Genomic DNA, 19,771 nt, shown 5'->3' with positions numbered 1-19,771 from the left:
TTAGATTAGATAGTCTTTTACTGTGAGGGCGATGAGGCCCTGAAACAGGTTGCCCAGAGAAGCTGTGGATGCTCCATTCCTGGAAGAGTTCAAGGCCAGGCTGAAAAGGGCTTTAAGCAACCTGTTGAAGGTGTCCCTGCCCGTGGCCGGGGGTTGGAACTCGATGATCTTTACGGTCCCTTCCAACCCAAGCCATTCTGTGATTCCATGAAATCCAGACAGAGGCGGGGGGAGGGAGAAGTGGGTGAGCGGCTCCAGCGATGAGACGGACACAGGTAGGCAGAGCCAGCTTTCTCCCTGCCGGGGTTCCCCCTTGGCGGGGCAGGGGAGCAGAGACATCCCCACGAGGGGCAGGGTGGTGGCCAGGAACGGGCTCTGCACGGTGCTGCTCCTGCTGGCCCAGGAACTACAGCTCCCGGCGTGCCCCGCGAGAGATGGGGGGGGGGGGGGGGGGGGGGGGAAGAGGGAGCGAGAGAGAGAGAGAGAGAGAGGGAGAGAGCGCGCGGGGGAGGGGGCGGGAGCGGAAGCGACTGCCGCGCGGCATGCCGGGATCCGTAGTCCGAAGGCCGCCACCGCCAGCGCCCGGGGCCGTGTCCCGCGCATTTGAAAATTCCCGCGGAGGTTCGCTGCGGGTCTCGCGAGAACTCCACCCGCCCCCCCATCCCGTCCCGCCCCCCGCGCGGCGGGTGAGCGAGCGAGGTGGGTGCGCGGGCGCGCGGGGCCAGGCTGGGCCGGGCTGGGCCGTGCCGTTGTCGCCGCTGCGGGAGGGAGATGCCACCGGCACCGGCACGTACCGGGAGCGCGGGGTCGGCTGGGCTGGGGGCAGCGGCGCGGACAGGAGGAGGCGGCCGAGGTGGCGGCAACGGCGACCCTCGCCCGCCCATCTACCTTCGTTCCTCCCTTTCTTCCTTTGCCCCTGTACCAGCGGGTACCGGGCGCTCCCGAACCGCGTAGGCCGGCACCGCCGCTGGCGCAGCGCGGGCCCGCGGGGGCCTCGGGCGGGCCCGGCTGCCCGTCCCTTATGTAAGTGACCCCCCGGCTGCGGCGCCGTGTCCGCCACACGTGCCCCGGCCCCCGGCGGCGGGAGAGGCCCGGGCGGCGCGGCCTGGGCAGCGCACATGGGAGGCTCCGCAGCCGGGAGGCTCCGTCAGGCTGGGGGGCGTGGGAGATGCGGCTGCTGCAGCCAGGAGCTTTCCCTCCTGCCCGGCCACCCGCGCACGCCCTCTGTTCTCGCCCCTTCGGTCGTGTTTTTGGAAGGTTTTTCTTTACTTTTTTGTAATTCCGCCTCCCCCTCCCCCGCCGTGCTTCGGGGTTGTATTCCATGAGGAGGCGGGAAATGCGCTCCGTGCGTAGAGCGGCGATTGCGGGATGAGGGATGGGTGCAGTGGGGAGGCCCCAGCTTTAGAGGAATCCAGTGCGATTTGTGGCCGTCTCTGGGTCTTTGCACGAAGCAAAACATCGCGAAGCAAAGTTGCTGCTGGCTTAAACAAAAGTGCTCGGTGTCTTAATAAACTGCGAGTCCAGGTCTGGAGCTTCTACCAAAGAATGGTTGGTGTCAATCTTTCAGGTCCAGTGATTACTTCCTGATCGTGTCTGGGGAAATTGGAGAAAATTGAGGGACGTGATTGTGTCGGGATAGCTGCATCCCGTTTGGGATGTAGGGCTGAGCGTGGCCATGCAGGTGCCTTTGCAGGGCCCGTTGGTCTGGCTGGTTGTGTCAGCCTTGACTGGCAGCTGCCCCATGTGTTTGGACACTCAGCTCTGGATCCTGGGTAGGACAGCTCCTCATTCACGTGCTGCCTCAGCTCTCCTTCCTGCATCGATTTGCCTGGGATTAGCTTTTTCAAGCTTAATCAAGCTTCTATTAATTTTACGTCTTCTGCCTAGTATGGTGTCAGATACAGTTTTGGATAAACAGTGGTGACAGGCCTTTCCTGGTGTGATGCTGTTTTACTGGTGTGGTGGAGAGAACAGAATCCTTAAACTGGCAAGAGAGAGTCACCCTGTTGTATGGGTTGCAGGTGTTTCTGCAGTTCTTGTCAGGTTGCTGGTTGTAGAAGCCTGTTGGAGAATTAAATGTTCCAAATCTGTCTGGGCAGCCTCCTTTAGGTGATGGCTTCAGCAATGCGTTTAGAAGAGGTGACTGCTTGTGATTCTGGCAGGTCTTTCTCTTCGATATGATTCTGGAATTTGTGCTGGGAAGGGCCAGTGGTGGTTTGGCATACCACTGTGGTATGCTGGAAATGTCTTCCAAAATGGAGTAGTAGAACAAAGGAACAAATACGGAGATGAGAGATGGCTGCAAGGTCCTTCTTTTGATGTCAGGGAAGTCAGCATGTCCTGTGAAATCTAGTCTTCAGCTGTGACTGACCATATTTTTGGCTTTTTCTTCAGTGAGCCCATTACGTTGTTGGCCTTTTTAACTGATTTTTATGTAATACCATCAGTCAAAACTGACATCTCAGAACTCTGACTTGGCTGTATGTAATTCTTCTTGAACATGAAATGTCTCTTTCTTTTCCCTCCTTCCCTCTCCTCCCTCCCAAGCTTTTTAATCCAAAAATCCATGACATTTCTGTCTTTGGAAATAGTTCATGGTGTTTAAAAGTTTAAGTTCCTAGGGTGAAGAAGAATGGTCATTTTGACAACTTGCACACACTGCATTGCTATAGGATACAGCTGGGAGGTTGAATTCTGGTTTATTCCTGAAAATGGAGTAAGCATGTGACATTTTACCCTAATCTGATTTCTAACAAGCAGAAATAAGAATGTGATTGTAGTTACTGTTTCAAAGAGAGCAGAAGTGCAGTTGCTGTTGGATAGATCTCTTAAAGGAGAGGCTTCATGCCTTTAATGTAGATCTAAGTATTTTCCCTCTGTTTTGACTTCCTAGCAATTCTTGTTTTAAATTAGCAAAATGATGCAAGGAGAACATCCTTATAGAGAGGTCGCTATGTATTGTTCATACTTTGTTATAAAGTTTATCAACCTTATTCCATGCCTGATTTCTAAAAAAAATTAAAATAGGTGTTTAAAATGGTCATTGCCTTTCTGGAGGAAACTTGAACATGCCTGATGCTCTAGTATTTTCATTTTCTACAAAAATGGTTCAGTTCTTGGAATTCTACTTACTTGATGGTTCCTACTGGTGTCTGTGGACTGATAAGCACGTTTTTAAACTCAAATCTTCCCAGTAGAGGATGCTTACATTTGATTTCCAGTTTGGCCACACAAGTTCTGTGCTCTTGGCCCAGCAGGTAGGTAGTGTCCCAGGCAGGGTCGGTCAGGGTGACTCATGGAGGGCATGCAGCTGAGAAGTTTCCTTGCATGCTCTTACCTGCCCTACTGCAATATATTTGTTCACTCTTTTCTTAAAACTGTCTTGCTATTATTGTGGTGTATGATATTAATGATCATATACTTACCACACAGACATCTCCATGCTTATTTACAAAAAAATACCGGTTTTAATTCACTACAGTAATTCGAATTTTGTGCTCTTTTCTAAAATTCCTTAATATATGTTGTCAGTCAGTGCTTTGTCAGGCTGGAGAAATGGACTGACAGAAACTTTGCGTAGTTTAATAAGGGGAAGTGCCAAGTCCTGCACTGAGGAGGAGCCACCCCAGGCACCAGTGTGTGCAGAGGCCTGCCCAGCTGGAAAGCAGCTTGACAGAAAAGTCGGCATGAGCCATCACTGTGCCCCTGCAGCAAAGAAGGCTGATGGCATCCTGCCTGGGCTGCATGAGGAAGAACCTTTGCTAGCAGGTGAAGTGAGGTGATCCTTCCCCTCGTACAGCAGCTGGAATGCTGTGTCAGGTCCAGGCTCACCAGACTCTCAAGATGAGAGATGGAGGTACTGGAGAGAGTGCAGCGACGTGCCACAAAGATGGTTGGTTAGAGGAGATTGGAGCTGCTCTTCTCTGAGAAAAGGCTGGGAGACTGGGTCTGTTCAGCCTGGAGAAGAGAAGGCTCAGGGATTCTCATCAATGCACATAAATACCTGAAAGGAGGGTGGAAAGCAGATGGAGCCAGGAACATTCCAGTGGTGCCAAGTTACAGGAGCACAAGCACACACTGGAACATATCAAAGATGCTATTCATCAATCAGGTGTGTCTGAATTAGTATTTGGTGTTAAGTATTCCTCCTAAAATGTATCCACTAAATTGCAATTAAATTAAGCAAGAATGCTGGTCAAATTGTGGGGCCTTTTACTCTCTGAAGCCCCTGGATACAGTGCAGAAGTTGTCACTTGAAACTGATGTCAGGTACCAAAAGAGAAGCTCAGCACAACTACTGCAAATAAGTTGTCCCACTTGGAACCTGATCTGTGCTTGTAGTAAATGCTGGCAGCGTGGTCAGGCTGGCAGGCTGCAGTACTGGCTTTGCCATCAGCAACATTTTGGTCAAAATGTTGACTTGTGCTTAGTGCAGGACCCTGACTTAGCCTTCCTGTGCTTTGTGCGCTCATTGTTGTCCTGCTGGCATCAGATAAAGGAACACAACCCTGCACTAGTGACCTAGTGTATAGTATCTTGAGATTTCATGAAGAAAGCAGTTCTGTTTGAGCAAGACAATTGAATTTATCTTGTCTGTCAGAGGCCTTTTCTATAAGGCAGATGATTTGCAAAACATAGATACTTAAAGTAATTTGTATTTCCATGCATATGGATTATCTCATATTTAGCCATGTGTTTAATCCTCTAAATAAGTCCAGCTCTTCAATTTTTTTCACCAAAAAAACAACCAAAAAAACCTGAAATGTGAAGTCTTGTGGAGCACCTGTATGAGCATGAAACTGCCTGAGAGTTAAGAAATTTTTTTTCTCTAATACTGCAGGGATGAGATTAAAAAAGCAGTAGGAAGGAAGGGATTGGAATTAGAAATATAAGGATTTCTGCAGAGAAAAAAACCTGCATTTTGAAGTGCTGTGTTACATTCTCCTTTTAAGTGTGTGGAAAAATACTTCTAATTGATGAGCTGTGAAAGTCAGAATTGCTTGAAAGTATTAACAGTATGTTTTCTGGAATAATTTGAGGTTGAATTTGTCAAGAACTTTGTATTCCTGAATGTCAAAAATAAGCATGCAAAAAAGAAACAAGACACGGCTGATCTGTGACATCTACTAGAAGACAACTTAGATCAAATAATGTATTAAATCAAAGGAAAGGACAGAGTTATACCTCCTACTGAGAAGCTTTTTAAAATATGATTTTTTTGAGATCACATCTTGCGTACTTGTATGAATAATCTTGAACTTGGTGTGTTTTTCTCTTCCCTGTTATTTATCTTGTCCATCCATCTGTGTCACTTTTTGTTGGGGATCTTGTTGGCATCAGAAAATCTCAAGATTCTCCTTTTGCTCTGCTGTGAGATGAAGAACTGTCCCAGGTGCCATTTCTTTTAAGCAAAAAAGAAAGCTACAAATGATGTATGGGAGATTGGCCACCACATACTGAAGAAGCTTGCATCAGTCTCAAAGATTTTTATGGCTGACATGAGTCTTTTTGCCTTTTGTTTTTATTTACAGTGAAGAATGCGAGACCTAACAGCTCAGGTAACGAGCAGTCTGCTGCAGTTTCCAGAGGTGACTGTTGAGGCACTTGGGGAAGATGAGATCACCCTAGACTCTGTGTTGTGTGGAAAGTTTTCTGGAGGTGAGCATTTTCCTTTAAATTTGGATTTGGTGTAAAGTTGTTATCGCCTGAAGCACAGGGTCATATCATCAGGTTGGTTCTATTAGGTAAAATGTATCAGCTTCTGATAGTGCTAACAGGTTAATTTAATAATCAGAAATGCTAAGTATTGGAAGTGCAACAGCCTGCTCCAGTCCTGTGCTGTTTAAATAATATAGCTGACCATGCTCCATCCAGTTTTGAATGAAATAGAAAGCAATTTTTAAAGAAGAAATAGTGTTGTTTCAGTATATATTTCTTTTTACCAGCTCAAGCTCTATGTCCATCATAACATCCCATGCAGGAATAGCTACAGAGACACAATATGCTCCTTTTTCTTCCCTAGTCTAAATAAAAAAGGGAAAGAGGACAGCTCTGTTAAGCACTGCCCATATATTTCCAAGGTATTTAATAGGATGCAGATGAGGACTCAGTGAGAGTCGCTGACAGCAGCTAAGCAAATTAGGCAGTTGGCTTTCTAGGTGATCTGCAGGTAGAGCTGGACACCTGTCTGCATGTCTGGGCTTCTGTTAAGACTTGCTAGAATCTTATCTACCTGACTTTACGTGCAGAAATGGAGCTAATCCTTCCTTTGAGCTTGAAGGAACGAGTGTTAAATTCTTCAGTGAAACAACACTTGTTAAATTCTTTCTGGGATCAGCAGGTGTCACAATTGAAATTTATGCATGCAGTGCCCATTTTAAGATAATTTCCTGTCCAAATCTCTGCCCAGAGTAGCCATGTGTCAAGCAAAATTCTTAACAGGAAATGAATTGGTTTAGATGGTCAGTGTTTGAAGTATGCTCTGAGGCTTGTATTCCTGCACGTATTCAGGTGTTTTCTAGCAAAAGCAAGCCAAGTCTGGTGTACAGGCTAGAGCTCAGTCTATCGTAACCTTTTTGCCAATCAGTCAACGTTCCTGAGTGCAGGAATGACAAGTACAAATGCAAAAGAATGGGGTTATTAATTTTCAGATGTATTGGTTGAGGATGTCAATGGGTGATGTAAAGCAGTTGTCCAGATGTGGGTAGGTTTGCCTTCCTCCATCCCTTTGGTGCATTTGAGGGAAAGGCACAGTGCCAGTTGCATTGCTGCTGTTTGAGTTCTTGTGCTGGGGATGTGCTCAGTGCTGTTTCTTTCCCCTCGCAGGCAGAAGTGGCCTGGCGTGGCTGGCGTGTGGCCCCCAGCTGGAGGTGGTGAACTCGGTGACAGGAGAGCGGCTCTCTGCCTATCGCTTCAGCGGAGTGAACGAGCAGCCTCCCACTGTTCGTGTGGTGAAGGAGTTCTCTTGGCAGAAGAGGACTGGACTCCTGGTTGGGTTGGAGGAGGCAGAGGGAAGTGTTCTCTGTCTGTACGATCTTGGGACCTCAAGAGTGGTTAAAGCAGTTGTTCTTCCAGGAAGGGTATGTATCTTTTTGGGGAAATGAAGATTTGGGGGTGTTTGGTGCTCCATATTCCTGTTTCAAGAAAAGTTCTTGTGCCTCTCTTTGTACGAATTACCCTTTTTATATTGTATTAACATATTGTCAGTTCAGATTATCCAGTCAAGAGAGCCTTGATGTAAAATCTTGGACTTAGCAGTAGCATTATATTTTGAGTTTACTGAAAGTAAAAAAAATATTGTAGACCACATAGTGGTATAATTCTTCACTTTGAACAAAAAATGGCATTGAAAACCTTTTATTTTTTCAGAGCAAAAAAGAAAACTACTTAAGGTGTCTCTATTATACTTTTTCTAAATGGCTAATTTCTGTCAGAAATACTGACCTTAAAGTATCTCAGACTCTCATCGTTGTGCTGTTAATGATTTTGACACGTTCCCAATCAATCTCAGACTATGAAGCAGGTGACTTGGGAACAGAACAGATTTTTCTGTTAACTTAGAATTGGAAAAAAGATTTTAGTAGGTTATCTGTCAGATTGTTGGCAGATTTACTTTCAGTCTGCAGTCCTTTCCTTGTTGAATATAGTTTGTGTAGATGGGATACAGTGGTGTAATGTCGATAATTTTTTCTGCCTTCTGTAACCCTTGAACTCAAATGATTTAGTGTCCTTGTGTCTCGTTTATGTAATGGAAACAAGAATCACATTAAGTTAGCAGAACATCAAGATTGACTGTGTTTTTATTGTCTTAGAATGTGCAACAAATAAATACTTGCTTATGTCAACTTTCCCTTTATTTGGTTTGACTTGCTAGAGTACTGGTGGAAGTGTTGTTAGTAGTAGTATTAAGCATTTGTGTTGTGATAAGTTCTAAAGATACGAGTCTGAATCAGTGTTCCAGTGTGTTGTTTTGCTATCTGCTCGAGTTGTAGATGGAAAGTCAGGCTTTGTGCTAGCATGAGCATATAATCAATAAGTGAATTATGTTTTGGTAAGAGCTGTTGGTGTGTTACATTTTATTTCTTCTATCTAAGTAAGCTTGGAAAAGCTAAGGTTAAGAAGTAAGGATTATGTTTCATGTCGAATCTGTAGTTGCGGAAGTGTTTTGAAATAGAAGCTAGTTCCAACAATCAGACGCATTAGAGAGTTGTCCTATACCACAAAAACTGGTTCAGGAGCAAAGATGATGAAGCCCTGCAGGAAAGAGTTGGCTATTGTGGGATGAAGGGTAGGAATTTTGAAATAAAGCCAAAGCTGCTCTGAAAGTTTTGCTCTTAGGTCCTGAAAGCTCTTGATTACAAGTATGTTTGGTCTGTTGCTTTCGTTTTGCTTTCTATGTCTTTGGTGTTGCTTTACTTAAGTCAGCATAGTCAGGACACAGGTATTGCTAATTGGACTGTTAACTTTCAGGCTGTGAGTGGGAGTAAGGGTAAGCAAAAACACGTAGATAAAACTTGCACTTGGCTGCTGTCCATGTTTTGAATTCTTTAGGAAACTTATTTGCTTATCATGTAATGTATAGTTTAGGGGGGGTTGATCTGCATTAATGTTACTCTGATTTTCAGATTGATTATTTTTAAAGATAAAATGTGGATCTTTTCTTAACATCACTTTCTGCAGTTTTGTCATTACTCTTTATTCTTTAATGAGCACAGTGTTTTCAGGACTATTTTCTCAATGGGTATAACTTCTGTGGACAGCTAAGTTGTACAGTTTAACTTGGAGCAGCTCTGCTCCAAGGTGTCAAGTTGCTAGTGTATTAATACAGGGTGTTTATTGTGACTGTGTGACTGCTTTTTAGTGTAACAGTGGATGTTGAGTCATTCAGAGAATAAAGAAATTAGTGAAAAAACCCAAACTCGGGAGCTTAGAAATAATTTTGGCATAGTGTCCTTGCATATGTCTGTGATTGTCTCTCAATGCCCTCTTGATATATGTGTGAAATGCAGCAGGAGACTTGAAGTGTTTATGAGTACGGTTTGAATTGGATTTTGAATTAAAAAAACCTGAATTACAGTGAATTGGTTTAAAACAGTTGCTTGTTTCAGAACTGTTGCCTGGTATTTTCCCAAATTTTCCTGGTTTGTATGAGGCAGGAGGGCAGCATTCAGATTCAGTGAGCTGAGAAAAGTTTTCTTTGTTCTTTCCCAGAATGAGTTGGCAAAGCAGTGGGAAAATAGGAAAAAGCAGTGCATAGCATAGTGGAAAAACATGTAATTTCAGGAGCTTCTACATGGAAAATTGAAGTAACCAGGCAATATTTTTGGAAGACTAGTAAAGATTCATTTGGAGCCAGTTGTTCAATGAAAAACATACCGTGAAAAGAAGTTAGAAGCAGCACTTGAGCCTTGGCTAATTGCAGAGCAAGATATCTTCTGTACTTCCTCGTCACAGTCACCAACACTTGGAATGCAAGAATCTGAGTAATCAAAATACTTTTATTAGTCTTCTGAGCAATAGAGAAGATTAAAAATTTAATTTGAATCATAGGAATTCTGAAAGAGAATCCAGTTTCCCAAATAACTATAAATACTTCTAAGCTTGGAGTTCTTGTGACCAAGGCAAAAGGTGGATTGTATAGCAGGTGGCCAAGCAGTGCAATCATAAGCAAGTGCTTGATACAGGAGAGGAGAAAACTTCAGGAGGTCTATGAGTTTGGATATTTCCCCCACTTCTAGGGGTAAATAACTTACATAAAAAGATGGAGTGCCTTGTGACACTCGCTTCTTTGCTTTGTTTTCAGACAAACTTTTGTTGTTGATGTAAAGCTGTCTGTTTTCATGGTGCTGCATTTGTAAGAGGCCAGAAGATCGCCCCTGTTCTTGTGTTATCCAGCTTCAGTGCAGGAGCCGTGGTGTGCTTGTGTCTCTGCTAGAGCAGGCAGTCTTGTCCTGGGTGTACTGTGGGTGCTGAAGGGTCTGTCTTCACCTGGGCCTGAGATCGCGGGGACTGCTTGGCCTGTCAGGGAGCAGGGAGAGCTCCTGCCTCAGGCTGAGCAAGTTCTTGTTTGGTCTCTTGCTGTTGCTTTAGGCTGCCTTTTACAGTTTACTTTTCCATGTGTAACAGTGGTGGTGTGCATTTAAAATTTTTGTTGGATATTATCAGTCAAAGCGAGGACCAGTGTAGATTTTAGTAAGCCAGCGTCTCCCTCCAGCCCTTTGTAGGAATGTTTCATGCCCATGGGAATCTTACCCTGTATTTCCTTTCCTGTTTCTGACGTGCTAATGCTGGTTTCCCTTCTGAGGATTACTCTTGAGCCTGTCAAAGAGCTGTGATGTTAACCTGCAGCTCCCTGCAGGTGACTGCCATCGAACCCATCAGCAATGACGGCGGAGCCAGCGTGAGCACCCGGCACCTGCATCAGAGTCTGCGATGGCTCTTTGGAGTGGCAGCAGTGGCCACAGATGTTGGCCACGTCCTTCTGGTTGACCTTTGTTTGGATGATTTGTCTTGCAGTCAGAATGAAGTAGAAGCATCGGGTAAGCTGCAGTTTTTAAACTCAAATTTAGAAGTAAGGGAATGTATTTCTTTCCAAAAACCGTCTTGTATCCCAGCGAGGACCCCAGTGTGCTGACGGGCCACTGACATTTCTGACGTTGCTGATTGCAGATGACATCGTATGGTCCTGAACTGATCCAAAAATGGGAGTGGCTTAGTACTCCTCCTGATGTTAAGAAGGTGTCTTAACTGCCAATGTCTCTTTGTCCCTGTGATTCTTAGAGCGGGATGAAGGAATTTTTCAATTTGAGTCAGAGCAGCTGTGTGATAGGAAGTTGTGTCAGAGGTACCGTAATTCTTGGGAGTGATCTCCTGTTTCCATTAGTGACTTGGGGCAAGTTTTAGGCTTGTGTTTTAAAATAAATCTGGCTTATCAAAAGTCCTGCATTTGGGTGAATGAATACTGCAATTTGTATTTTCAGGTTGCATACACTGTTGTGGGTGTTGTAAGAGTGGCTTCAGGAGTTTGTGTCCCTTCAAGTAGCTTCATCACGAAGCCCAATAAAGGAATTTAACTACAGTGGTTACAGTTGTACCCTGTTTTGAAATAGGAGTGAGAATACCTGTCCCATTGGGGAATCCTTTTGTTCTCTGAATGGGTGCAGAAACAGAAATAGCAAAGAAGGTGTTGCAGAAATGGGTGTTTTGCCTGGCACAGTAGAATTAGATTATACATGCTGTATAATCACATCAATTTAAAATGGAACTGAAGTGGCATAATACATTAATTTCTTGCCTGCTTTTTTTGTGTGTAGATCTAGAAGTTGTCACTAGAATTCCTGCTGAAGTTCCACAAAGAAGAGAAGCTGTGATGAGGGAAGGGAGGCATCTCTGTTTTCAATTACGAAGTCCTTCAGGAACAGCAGTATCAACCCTGTGCTACATAAGCAGAAGCAACCAGCTCGTTGTGGGTTTTTCTGATGGCTACCTGTCACTATGGAATATGAAAACTTTGAAGAGGGAGTAAGTAGTCACTTCCACTTGGTTGCACTTGGAGGTACAGAGCTCTCAGTATTTTGCTACAGGAAGTCACGCAGTAGGGATGTGGTAGAGCTGATTTTTATAAGTCAGTTTATTCTGTCCAGTAGTATTTTGTGAACCCAGGCAATGTGTGTGTTTCCTTGAAAGATTTTAGAAAGGTTCAGAACCAGTTACTGCAATTATGGAATCCATTGGAAGGCTTCACTGTGTGAATAATATGATTTTGGTGATAATACTCTTTAAAGTGTCCATGATGGATCTAGTGAGACATGATAATTCAGTAGCTAATCTGTGCCTGCCAACATATTCTTCCCTACATTTCAGCCTTGATGGAAATAGGTGGCTGACTCATTCCCAGATAAGGATGCATGTGTGAATGAAAGTTTATGTGGAAGACTTGGTGATCAGAGCAAGGGATACATAAATTTATAAGCAATAGTGAAATTTAGAGGTGATTTGAAATCTGCCTCGTGAAACATATGACCACATTCAGATAGGTGTTACTTAAGGAACTCTACAGTGCTTCACCAGAAACTACATGTGTTATGGATGCATAAATAGACAGTGGGTGCATAATTAGATGTCAAGAAAAGATTGGGAAGGTGCAACTCAAGTTCAGAAGTTGGGAAGACAAATACTTAAGAAGTATTGGCTTGTCAGTCATCAGTTGTATTAGATGAAGCTATTAACATCGCTACTTCGAGGATAAGCATGCAAGCTGCTTTTTTTCCCAGAAGGTGCTTCTACCCTTCTACAAACAGCCAGAGCCAGCAGGCTCTCCTTTTTTTCTATATTTTTCTTTTAAACCTGTAGGCATCACTCCCAGCTTGAAGGAGGAAGGATTCCTGTCTATGCAGTTACTTTTCAAGAGCCTGAGAATGATCCCCGCAATTGTTGCTATTTGTGGGCTGTTCAGTCTACACAACAAAGGTGAGTAAAATCTTGCCATCCTGTCACTGGTTTCTTTTTTTAAATATTCACATTTGGTTGATATCTATGTATTTATTTTGTTTATTTAATTGTACAAGAGATGAAAAGTGTTAAGCTCTTAAGCTTACAGTGCATTTTTTTTCAGGATTTTACACTTGCCAGAAGGGGTTGACTCTTTCCTACCTTATGAAAGAAGGGAAAGGAAACAGTGGCTATATTTTTGTGCTTGCAGTTGTCAATGCTTTCCCTTGTTTCTTGATGACTGCTTCAAGATTTGTTTGGTATTCCCACCGTGATATTCAGTACCATTTCAAGTGGTTTAGGCTGCAGATGCAGAACGGTAAACATTATCAGCAAGCTGCTTAATCAGCCCAGCTGTTCGTAGAGTGGCAGTTTTCTTAAGTTTGACTTAAAAACAGTTTTCATGGAGAACGCTTTACTGTTGTGAGCTATTTCTAGAAATTCAGGAAGTTTTTCTCCATGTTGCATATTAAAGCTTTCCAATGGTACAGTCAGTATTTGCCCCTGAAGCTGTTCGTGTCAAAATTTCCTCCTTTCTGTTTTAGTTGCTAAATGTGACCAATTATCATGTTTTGGGAAGCAGTGTTTTTCTTTTCAGGAAGAGCATGCTCTTAAGTAAGTTTCAGCCTAGATCTAATAAAATGATAATGAGGATTGTAATGCAGCTTTGTAATCAAATTTCCTCATCTATACCTTTTTCAGTGAAGGTGATGTTGTAAGTTTACATCTGTTGCAGTTAGCATTTGGTGACAGGAAACGCCTGGCATCAGGACAAGTCATGTACGAGGTAAGACAGGCCTATATGTGAGAAGATGAAAATAGTAATTTTGTCTTAAGTAAGGATCAGTTAAGTTGACCAAGAAAGATGAGTGAGACATAAGAAAAAAGTCTTTTGATGAGTCTTTTTAGGCTTTCTTTTGTCCATCATACTTTTCAAAACAAGTCACAGAATCATAGAATGGTTTTGTTTGGAAGACCTTAAATATCATCTAATTGCAATCCCCTGCCATAGGTATGGATGGCACCCACTAGATCAGTTTGCTGAGGGCCCTCTCCACCCTAGCCTTGAACACTTCCAGGGATGGGGCATCTTTAGCATCTCTGGGCAGCCTGTCCTCCAGATCCTCACCACTCTCACAGTAAAAATTTTTTTCCTAGTATCTAATCTAAATCTCATTTTAGTTGAAAACCCCTTCTCCTTTGTCCTATCACTATCTGCCATTGTAAAATGTAAATCTCCCTCTTTTTTATGAGCTCCCTTTACATGCTGAAAGGCTGCACTGGGATGAGGTTGGACTTCTGGGCTGTGAGTGCGTATTGCTTTTTGTCCACCAGAACCCCCATGTCCTTGGCAGGGCTGCTCTCAGTCATTTCTCCCAGTCTCTAGTCATGTCTAGGATTGCCCCATTCCAGGTGTAGCACCCTGTGCTTGGACTTGCTGACCTTCATGTCATGAGATTCCCATTGGTCCACCTCTCAGGCTTCTCCACATCCCTCTGGGTGACATCCCAGCCTTTTGTTTTGTCACCTTTATCTTTCAGCCTTGTGTCATCTGCAAACGTGGTTAAGGTGCACTTGATCTCACTTATTTGTGTCATTGATGAAGATATTGAAGAGCACTGGTCCCCATACATGTTTCTGAGGCACACTGCTCAACATCAGCCTATGCCTGGAGATAGAGCTGTTTCCCACAACTCGCTGGCTTGGTCTTTCCAACCAATTCCTTATCCACTGAGTAGTCCACCTTTCAAATCTGCCTGTCTTCGATTTAGAGATGGTGATGTCATGAGGAATTGTGTCAAAGACCTTTTAGAAGTCTAGGTAGATGACATTGGTCACTTTTCCCTTTTCAAGTGTTTCAGTTACTCCATCGTAGAAGATGACCAGATCGGTCAGACACAATCTGTCCATGCTGCAGCCATATAATTTTATACTTTAATGTCATGTGTTCCAGCTAGATTCATCTGCAAAGAGCCCTTATGCATGAGTCCTCAAGAGGAAATGGCTGTTACAAATGAAATTACTCTTAATTTAAACATCATGTTAATGGCACGTAGGAACAGAAGACAAGGCTTTGAATAGCTTTGTGTTACCAAACTGTAGATATGAGGAAGCTTCTGTCTCCCTCTTACAATATGGTCATATATATCTCTTTATGAATTTCTGATCTCTCTTTTATAATCCTGTTTTTCTTCTAAACTCTGTCAGCCTGACTTCAAATACACCTACAAAAATACCAACAATGTTCCTTCAGTGTTGATTCTGAAACTCAGTAGCTGTAAAAATGACTGTTCTTTAAAGTTTTGGGTGGGTTGTCTCTGAAATCTGCTTTTAAAGCCAGCAGAAGATGTACATGCAATGTACAGTGGCATGATTTGGTCAGAAGGGTCTCCATAATTTTTTAGAGCTGGTTCCAGAGATGCCGTGGTATAGAATAGAAAAAATATAGAAGAGTAATCATTAGGTCTCAGATAATCTAACAGACAGGAGGTACCTGTATAATGTTTAAATCTGTTCAGCAGTATGCATGAAACCCTACCAAGATCTTTTTGATAGGAAAGTAATCTTAAGATTAAAGAATTCTTAATTGTTTCCTCCTGTTTGACACTTCCTCTTATATTTTCTTAGGAGTACAAAATGAAATTGAGGTAAACCTTGGACTGTGGTTCAAAGACTTTTTTTATAGAGACTTTGAGTTCTGAATTTTTTGAGTGAGTTTAAATTTTGTTCTTTTTTCCTTTTGTCTATAGGAAAGGGCTTTCCTGATTTGGAAGTGTTACTTTTTGAACAGATAAAGATTAAGTGTTTGGAGAAGGTGGTGTTTCTTTAAAATAAATCATCTGTCATGATGATGAAGTAGAAATACCTTCAAGTGGTTCAATATGCCTAAATATGCATGCCATATCTTCATGCCCAATTTTTAAATGACAAAAATATACAGTGCTCTAGAGAAGCAGAACACCTTGTTTGTTTGGGTTTTTTTGTGGTTTGTTTTGTTTTTTTTTAAAGGGCTTTCATTGCAGCTCACTCATGCATGTTGTAGTGCTCTAAGCACTTTGGTAGGTTGATAGGAGAAAGTTTCTTTAATCTTCTCAAGATTCGCTTTTGAATTTCAGTTTTGTTTTATCCTCTTTAAAAAGTTATTTTTAGCTACAGTCTTAGCAGTGACAAAGACAATACTTTTTACTGTGTGCTGCATTGGGGAAAAGGCAATTGACTCTATTTCTTTTGTGGCTACAACTTTTTTTCCATCTGAACAGTTTAATGCTAAAATGTGAGACCTTTAAGTATTTGGCAGTTATTTGTCTTGGTTGTCTTTCCTGAACAGGATGTGACAGATGTCAGTTTATAGCTCAGAGGGTTGAAATGTTTCATCAGTCTTTAAAAATAGATTTCCTCGAAATTCCAGTTGACACTCCTTAAAAAAAACCAAAAGCACACAAAGTGTAAAAAATGTTACTGTGTTTGTTGACCTGGAAAACCTGTGGTGTAGTTAAAGTAAGAGTTGGAACCCTCTACAGACCATACAACCAGTAGTACATTCACAGGCATTTGTTGAAAGATTGTAACAGGAACCAATCTTAGAAGGCTGTTGGAGAGAGCTGAACATCTGCACCCTCTGAGGAGGAAAGACAGGTTCTTCAGCTGGCTTGCAGATAAACCACTTAATTGTGTAGTTTCATGCTGAGACCTGATAGCATCTCCTGCCAAAAAACCCCCCAAACCAATTCTTAATCCTTCCCCAAAGGATGCATCATAAAAGCATCTGTGCTCACCAGTGTCGGAATACTTCTTGTGCTCACAGATGGGTCAGCATGACATGATGGCTCTCTGCCTACCTGACTGAATCAAGCTTCTTGTCGGTCTTGAGTGACACAGCATTTAAGAGTTGTTCCCATTGGTCAGGCCAAGCTTGAGTAAACAAGGAGAAATTAATCTGCTGCTGCTCCTTGTTCACTGAGTAGAAGTCACAGGAGCTTCAAACACTGGTCTGATTACATCAGTGCTGTACGTCCCAGGAGTCAGACTTGAGGTTATGAAACCATGCATCTTTCACTTCACATCATGATAAAAGTCACGAATGGAACTTTGGGAGCATGTGGCACTGTGTTTTTATAAACACGTGCCAAACTTGAGTCTCTGCTGCCTTCAAGGCTGGTTTAAATCTGCTCAAGTAAGAAAACTGAAAGATAGGCTTAAATTACACTTTCAAAGACCTCTTTTAGATCATCTCAGCAGCTGCTGTATCTTACGGATCAGTTCATGGAGCATATCCTTACCTTTGTTCACACAAGGCTTGTGTACAGTCTCTACATTCATATCAGAGTCTGACCAGTGCAACTCCTTTGAAAACTATCCTGTTTAACTGGTCTTGGAACATCATTGCTTACTATCTTCCATGCACTAGAGCTCCTTAACTTAGATTCTTGCCCCAATGTGGAAAACTTAAAATATGCAGCTTGGGTTAGGAAGTTACCTTTGGCAGGAACTATTTGGTATTACTTTCTCCTTCGCATTCACACTGAATTTATGTGAGAGTGGCTCTTCGTATATGAATGAAAGCTGGTATTTCTATTCATTAAAATAAGTGCTGGCCAGGTTTATGGAATTTTAGTGCTTTGTCTTGTGGAACTGTCTTTTGGAATGGTGAACTTCTTGTTCATCTTTAACATGATCTGTTAAAATTTATTTTAGTGTTGAGTTATGCTACAGTGCAGATGAGGTTCTTTGCTTAGGCTTCATGTTAGTTTTTCAAAGAGATGGTTTTGATTTTTCTTGTCTACCCTGCATGTATCTGTTACTTCCAAAGTTCTTTAATAAAATAGTGTGAATTGTGCATGCTTCGGAGTAAAGTTTTGCTAAGGAAATGCTAAGACTTGAAAATGTATAAAGCCTTTTTAGCCAATATCTGTTAAAATTTCACACTTAATTCTCTTGAATGTCAGATGTAGTTTTTATTTGCTATCAGAAATAAGTTCACTAGAAAAAAAAAATACGATATGCATGTTTTATTAGATATATACATTCTTAGTAGATCTAATGCAAATTACCTTTAATTATCTTTTTTTTTTCCCCCCTCCCAGGGTTTGGAATACTGTGATGAAAGGTACAGTTTAGACCTCACTGGTGGAATCTTTCCCTTGAGAGGGCAGACCAGCAATACTAAATTACTCAGCTGTCAGACCGTAGAAAAATTTCGCAACCATGCTGACAGAGAGGATAGCGTTAATGAAGGTTTGTTCTGATGTCTCTGTTTGGTTATTCTAATGAATACTGTTCTATACCCACAGTCTTAAAGTCTTAAATATTCATCTAGCTGACCTTGTTGGGCTTATTAAAAAGAACCCGTGTGTTTAAGTTACGTGATACTTCTTATCCCTCTGAACACCATTCTTTAAGGGGAAAAGTAGGTTTTATTTAATATTTGCTGGGATGCTAGAGCAGTGTATGGGGTCATCTGTATAGGGCTGGTCAGTCAGTTTGTTCTGCCAGTTGTCTTCATTGAACAGTAATACCATTCTTTCTATTGCTGAGGAATGTTACCTGATTTATTTTTTCTTTTTCACTCAAACTTCTGGCTGCATCCATATGGCACCAGGTCACTAGTGGTGTTCCCCAGGGCTCAGTATTGGAGCCAGTTCTATTTGATATCTTCTTTTGATGATCTGGATGAACAACTTGATGAGCTAATAATTGTGTATTTGGTTTGTTTTGGAACAGATACAATTTGAACAAGAAAAAGAGGCAATACAACTAAAAGCTATCACAGGAAGTTTGCCACTCTATATATTGTTTTTATCATTATTAATGAAGTGGTGTGTTTTGTGAGTGAAGTTACAGAATGAAGCCAAAATAGAAAGTGATGTTTTAAAAACAGCAGGTATCTCAAATTTTCTACAGTAAGAAACAATGTCTTGTTTTTGACAGTAATCTCTCCTGACACCAGTGTATCAATCTTCAGTTGGCAAGTGAATACCTATGGTCAGGGAAAGCCATCCACTTATTTGGGTGTGTTTGACATCAATCGCTGGTATCATGCTCAAATGCCAGACTCACTGAGGTAGGTTTTAATTAAGTGATTTCAATATCCCTACATAGGCTTAATTTGAAAATTGCTGTTGAGCTTATGCACTTGTTTTCTTTCAGGCCAGAAGAATTCCTTCATGATTGCCCCTATTTTGCACTGTGGTCACTGGATCCTGTAATAAGCATGACTTCTCCAAACCTCATTTTGGATATTCTGGTACACGAGCGTAGTCTAAGTCGGGGGGTGCCTCCTTCTTATCCACCACCTGAACAGTTTTTTAATCCAAGCACCTATAATTTTGGTAGGTATTTCACTGCTTTTCATTTGAATTGTGACAAGCTCTAGTGGAGTTCAAATGCCATTTAGTGGTTCTCTTTCTTGTTTGTTGTTTTTTGCACAAAAACCAAAACAAATAAAGCCCCACAAACCTTCTCAAACCTGATTACCTTGTCCTAACAAAGGTCTTCCTCTTGTGAAACATATCTGACAAGCTACTGTGTTTTGAGGCTTCTGTAACATAGCCTGGGAAGGGGTGATGGTCATAAAATGAAATGCCTTTGAGCTGAGGCCCAAAGCACAGCACCTGGGTGCCACTACAGACAGAGTAACTGCTTTTCATGGCAAGTTTGTAAGTGATGTGATGAAGGAACGGGGTGCTAGAGGTTTGTCTTTCCAGACTGCACTATTGAAAAAGCATAAAGTGGTGATAAGGTAACAGGGTCTGTCAAATATTCTTGTTTCTGCAGATGTGACGTGCTTGCTCAACTCGGGAGTTGTTCACATGACTTGCACCGGCTTCCAGAAGGAGGTGACTTTTATTGCTGTCAAGAGATGAACCTTTTCTAACTTTTCCCTTGCAGTGCTTTGAGTGTCAGAGGCCACTTGATACTCACACTGCCCATCCACATGTATAACTGCAGTCACGTCCTGTCAGTTTCATGCAAATGGTACTGTTTTAGGGAGGCATGAGCAGGGATTGAATGGCTAGAAAGGAATGCAGCATTGCTGTAGAAGGAAGAAAGAAAGAGTGTGCTGGAAGTTGGGAAAAGTCTTTACTTCTTTGTATGGTGTGGAGTTAGGGTTTTGACCCCTGATGAACTTGAGAAAGGAGGTCAGCATGGAGAAAGGGAAAAGTGATTTAACAATTTAAGAAGAAATGCATGTTTTTTCTCTCAACCTTGGCCAAGTTATAACTTCTGAGCCACTGCACAGCTTGTGACAAATCCTTTCAAATTAAGTTCCAGCTCACTAAAT

General features: G+C 42.4%; 1 protein-coding gene across 1 annotated transcript in view; it reads left to right on the top strand.

Moving 5' to 3' along the window:
• The first annotated feature begins 661 nt into the window (after nt 1-661).
• Nucleotides 662-19,771, top strand: part of LOC106864348 (protein ELYS) — a 41,068-nt gene continuing 21,958 nt past the window's right edge. The window contains exons 1-11 of the mRNA XM_088161344.1: nt 662-699; nt 5,532-5,658; nt 6,826-7,079; nt 10,358-10,538; nt 11,313-11,520; nt 12,352-12,468; nt 13,192-13,276; nt 17,574-17,724; nt 18,418-18,550; nt 18,637-18,818; nt 19,264-19,325. Coding sequence (XP_088017470.1) covers nt 5,538-5,658; nt 6,826-7,079; nt 10,358-10,538; nt 11,313-11,520; nt 12,352-12,468; nt 13,192-13,276; nt 17,574-17,724; nt 18,418-18,550; nt 18,637-18,818; nt 19,264-19,325 — 1,494 coding nt within the window. The 5' untranslated portion in view covers nt 662-699; nt 5,532-5,537. The remainder of the gene's footprint in view (nt 700-5,531; nt 5,659-6,825; nt 7,080-10,357; nt 10,539-11,312; nt 11,521-12,351; nt 12,469-13,191; nt 13,277-17,573; nt 17,725-18,417; nt 18,551-18,636; nt 18,819-19,263; nt 19,326-19,771) is intronic.

This window comes from Sturnus vulgaris, chromosome 3, assembly GCF_052056855.1.
Source record: "Sturnus vulgaris isolate bStuVul1 chromosome 3, bStuVul1.hap1, whole genome shotgun sequence".
Taxonomy (NCBI): domain Eukaryota; kingdom Metazoa; phylum Chordata; class Aves; order Passeriformes; family Sturnidae; genus Sturnus; species Sturnus vulgaris.
Note: the sequence above shows the minus strand (reverse complement) of the source record. Positions and strands in the feature narration are given on the sequence as shown.